The sequence below is a fragment of the Megascapheus bottae genome, chromosome 6, assembly GCF_031878675.1.
Source record: "Megascapheus bottae isolate mThoBot1 chromosome 6, mThoBot2.hap1, whole genome shotgun sequence".
Classification (NCBI taxonomy): Eukaryota; Metazoa; Chordata; class Mammalia; order Rodentia; family Geomyidae; genus Megascapheus; species Megascapheus bottae.
In genome coordinates this window covers 66,138,855-66,143,817 of record NC_143514.1, presented here as the reverse complement: position 1 = coordinate 66,143,817, position 4,963 = coordinate 66,138,855, and the positions used below count along the sequence as shown (strand labels likewise).

At 51.0% G+C, this 4,963-nt stretch overlaps 1 protein-coding gene across 3 annotated transcripts in view; it reads right to left on the bottom strand.

The window, feature by feature from the left end:
- Laptm5 (lysosomal protein transmembrane 5) overlaps positions 1 to 3,625 on the bottom strand; it is an 18,492-nt gene extending 14,867 nt beyond the window's left edge. Inside the window, exons 1-2 of one of the 3 annotated variants that reach the window (XM_090335405.1) lie at positions 3,540 to 3,625; positions 2,178 to 2,293 (exon numbers count right to left, since the gene is read on the bottom strand). In XM_090335405.1, the coding sequence (XP_090191531.1) occupies positions 2,178 to 2,264 (87 nt within the window). In that variant the 5' untranslated portion in view covers positions 2,265 to 2,293; positions 3,540 to 3,625. Of the gene's footprint in view, positions 1 to 2,177; positions 2,294 to 3,331 lie in introns of all 3 variants that reach the window. The other 2 variants (XM_090335403.1, XM_090335404.1) reach the window with 2 other exon arrangements.
- Positions 3,626 to 4,963: the final 1,338 nt, after the last annotated feature.

Genomic DNA, 4,963 nt, shown 5'->3' with positions numbered 1-4,963 from the left:
AGCGGCTTCTCTTCCTCCAACCAGATGTTCAAGGCTCTGCCAGCACACCTGTCACCTCCCTGCTGGGTCGCAGGAAAGCCCCCAGCCCTTCTCTTTCTGGGAAGAACACAGATCTTTTGCCAGGGCATCTGGAAGATAAGTTAGAGAGCTGTGCACACACACATACACATCTTCTTTCTTCCTCCCATCAATACTGCCTATAGCCAAACCTTGTCCCCTCCTGCCAATGGCTCTGCCTCCAGGAAGCCTTCTCTGATCACTTCACCCATACAGTTCTGTAGATAGGGACTGAACACCACCAAACCTTTTACAGGGATAGCCCTTAGATGATACGATCAAGAGAAAGGTAAAAAGAGTCATGCAGTCAGGGCCATTTTGTTTGAAACCAGCATCCATCACCAACACTAGCACCTCAGCAGAGGTGTCACAGAAGACTGCTGCCTGCTCCTCTGAAAGGCGGTGGAGCCATCGTGCCCAAGGCCTTCATGATAACAATCAGCAGAAATGGACAGCAGCCACGGGAGAGGCCAGCAAAGACTTCTGGCCACCTCAGGCCCATCTGCCACCAGAGTCACTGACCAACCTAAGTGGCCCCTAAAGGCATCAAGATGGAGCCTCTGAAACAAAACCCAGTCCCTTACTTCCAGCTTTACTGACTTGGAGACAGGCTTGTCCAAGCCTGGCAGGGCTGGGAAGGGAGCCGGGGCTTTGGGACAGGGCTATCTCAGCACACCTCACTGTCCTGAGAACACTGCGATTGCTAGCCAGGTATTGCTGGCTCCCACCTGTACCCTTAGCTATTTGGGAGGTTGGATCTGAGCAGAGAAGTCATGACACATATCTTTAATGAACCACCAACGAGCTGGAATGGCTCAAGTAGTAGAGCACCAGCCTTAAGCAAAAAAAAAAAAGCTAAAAGATAGAACCCAGGCCCTGAGTTCAAGCCCCTGTACACACACACACACAGTTGCAATCGTAGACTGACGTCCTTGAAGCATCCATGTAGAGATAGGTGTCAGAATAGGCGTTGAACAGGACAAACTCCATGTACCTCCTGGAGCCCACAGCCTGGGATCTGACAGGTGACGCTACACCACTAGCCACAAGTCTTCTATCTGGGGCAATGTTCACAGGAAAGCATTCCACCAGGCCTGGCTTTTCCACCCCATCCCCCATCAGTTCTCATCGTCATTAGGCGGAATGACAAAAGTGGCTCAGAGAGGTTAGATGATTCATGCCAGGCTGCACAGCCAAGGAGCAGGGAAGCCAGGGGTCTAGCTCCAGATACCAGGTACTACCTACTGAGAGGCTGTCCCTTGTGCCAGCTCTTGCTATCTCCCTGCAGGACTGCAAGCAGATGCAGCCAGGTCTTTGCAGTCCACCACAAACTGCATCTTGGGACTCATTTTGAGGAAGGTCTTTCAGGTCCATGAGTCACCTGCTGTTCACCACAGGCCCTGAGTCACCAAAGCAGGAAGACAAGTGTCTGGGTCTTGGGGAGCTGGGTGTGGCCAGGATTTGAGGACTGGAGACAGAAGAGAGACCCTGATTTTCAACTCCCAGTCTAAGGGGGAAGTCTGTCCTGCAGGCCTGTGAGTTGTCCAAAGTACCACTGCGACCTGACTGGAGACTCGACTTCAGCAATTTCTGAAGAAGAACCCCTGACCTCTTATCAGCACGCCTGTCAGCACACAGTCTGAAGTGTCCCTAGATAACAATGGTTTGGCTGGGCTGGGAGCGGATAGCACTCAGCTCCTCAGCTGCTTCTGGAAGCACAGAAGGGAGACTCCCAGCCCCTGGAGTGGCTCAGGCCCTGGGAAGGCTGGAAGCCAGGTCTGCTATAGATACCCTAGGGTTGGGGTCCTAGAACATCCCGCCCTGCCCCCACAACCCCAATCTCAACCTCCAATGCAGTGTCTTCTTGTAGTCTACCCACAGAGCACCCAAACCTGCTATTCTTCCCCATTTGACAAAGGGGGAAACTGAAGCTTGGAATAAGAAAAGTATTGTCCAGAATCCCACGAAAAGATAGGAAATGGCAGTCCTCCTGCCAGAAGGGATCAGTAAGTCAACGGTCAACGCTCTTGTACACACACATGCACAATTGCACACACACACACACACACACACACACACACACACACACACAGGTAGGACTTCCCATAGCCAGCACTCACCACATGATAGATGGCCAAGGCTGAGGTGGCAATCCGGACATTGAAGCAACAGCAGGTCTGGCGGATGAGGGCTGCACGGGGGGCCATGGTGCACTGTCCCCTTCTTCTCAGAGTCACTGTGAGTGAAGAAAGGAGTCTGGGGCAGGAAAGGGGAAGCTGCGGGCTGCCCGCCTCACTTCCGCCCTGCCTTCAGACAGCAGGAGCCTGGTCTTCATAACTAGGGCGGGGCGGCTGCCAAGGAAGGGCTGAGGAGCACCGTCGCCCGCTTCAGAGAGCCAGAGTGGCCGGCCAACACTCCCAGGGGGCCTGGGGGAACAGACCCTGTCCCCTGGGCACCCATCCTGTACCAGACCTAGACTAAGCAGTTCACACAGCCTACTTCCTCACCACACCCTTAGACGTCGGGGCAGTGACCAAGCTCATTTCTGGATAAAGAAACACAGGTCCAGAGAGGTCAAGGCACTTGTCCCCAAATCACACAGTAATAACATTGCTCCAGGCAAGAGTCAAACCCAGCTCTAACTGCATAAATAAATGTTGTCACTGGGTCCTGCTAGCTCAGGCCTGGAATCCAAGCTATTCAGGAAGCTGAGATCTGAGGATCGAGGTTCAAAGCCACCTCAGTCAGAAAAAAAGCCATGAAACGCTTATCTCCAATTAACCACCAAAATGCTCGAAGAAAAAAAAAAAAAAAGCCTGGGCTGAAAAAGCAAAGTGAGAGTGTGAGGCCCTGAGTTCAAGCCTCAGGAACACCGACAAACACACATACAAAAAACAGCTATTGTCCAGGAAGTAATTCCCATGTCCTAGGCCTTTGATCCTCATCCTCACCCTTTGAGGGAAGTGTTCATGTCCCACTTCTCAGATGGAGAAACTGAGACATGGGGAATAAATGATTTGTCCACAGCCACCTAGCTAGTCAGAGGAGTGGCTTTTGAGGGGAGACTGACTGGTTCCAGAGGCAGCCCTGGAGCGGATAGCCTCTGCCATCTCTGGCTCCAGCCTGGGTAATGAGGAGTTTTCTTTGTGTGCTACATGCTCCAAACTAGTACATAAGAGTCGCCAAATGAAGCTGTCGCGTTGGCCTAAGCCTGGACCAGCCTCTTCCTCCTGCTGATTTGAAACTATAGTCAAGGGAGACCCTCAGGACCAACCTCCAGTGTGGGCTTAGAGGCACCTCCACCCCTTCCACCACCATCCTTATCCCCAGGCATGAAATCAAAGATTCTTCTTCTTCACCCTTAGGGTAGAATGAATAAACCTCAACTACTAAGCAAGCTTCCCTGGGACCTTCACTCCCTTCTCACATGATAATTTATCCATAGAGAAGAAAAGAAACAGCAAGTGTGTACAAAAGAACACCTGTAAGAAGCCCCACTCTGTCCCAAAGACAACTTTGCTGGTAACATACAGCTTCAGGCTAGCAGCAAAGCAAGAGCTATGAAGCCCTGCCTCCTGTGACATCATAGAGCCCTCTCCCATAACATCATAGTGTTTAGATTGACCAGCACAACTGCCCGTCATTTCTGCTCCACTCTCTCACCTTGCCAGAGGTGCCCCCCGCTGCCCTGTGGGACCCATAAAACTTCAACTTGATCAAAACTTTGGTCCCTTTGCCAATGAGATCAAGCCTGGGACTCTGGAGAAGATTCAGCCTGGCCCTTTCCATCTTCACTTTTGAGCCTGTTTCTTTGCCTACATAGGCCTTACTGAATGAGACTTGAGGACCTGGAAATGAAAACAGAGATCCAGGAAGGCCTGGAGGCCACATTCTGACATGGTATCACCAGATTGTACAGCCAGTTCCAAAGATGGGCAAATACATTGGTAGTGGGTGCCATGTTATGTGATCTTCCTTTATATGGTGATAAATATTAGGTCCATGTGCATTATAAAGACACAACTCATCCACAATCTTCCTTTTATATTTGCAAACAGATACACTTAAAATACCCTGCCACTGATACAGAGAAAATAGTAGGAAAGTCTCACAGGCATGCGTGTGGCACGCATGCACATGTGTGGAGTGTACCCCATGTGTGTGGCAGATGGCTGTTGGGGTGAGATGAGAATTCTTCCTTGCCCTGGGAATGAATCCCAGTCCCTGCTTAATAGCTCTGTGGTCTCTGGAAGAGTGCTGGATGTCTCTGAGCTGTTGCTTCCAGAGTTGTAAAATAAAAGGGCAAGAGTTTGTCCAGAGAGAAGATTAAATCAGATCACATGAAGCCATCTGTTTCCTCCCTTCCAGCCCCTGCCTGTTCCCTCAGCTCAACCACACTCAGACTGGCACCTAGAGGAGACTGAGCTCGGACCTGAACCCTGGTCTGTTAGGACCTGAGTCCTGGGCTGATCACAAAGGCGCATGGTCCTTCCCCAGGCACAGACCCCACCCACCCACTCAGAGAACTGGAGGCTAATGGAATCTTTCATTTCTTGCTTTATCTCCAGCCTCAGCTACCTGCAGAGCCCTGGGGAAGGCAAACCTCACCTTCTATGCTTTTCATCCCACCTGTTATCCTGAGGCGGGGAGAAGCATTCTCCCAAAAGTAGAGACTTTTCACCAAGGTCACTGTGGTAGGCAAAATAAAGCCCCTCCCTCCCCCACTCCCCGTATATATCTCCTAACCCCAAAGACCATGCATAAACTACAGCTATGATTTAATTATGGATCTTTAGATGAGATTTCCTGGGATTATCTGGGTAGCTCCGAGGAAACAGACAGGTTCCACAGGTGGAAGAGGAAGGCAGGAATCTCAGAGCCAGAGGAAGATCAGAAGATACCACAC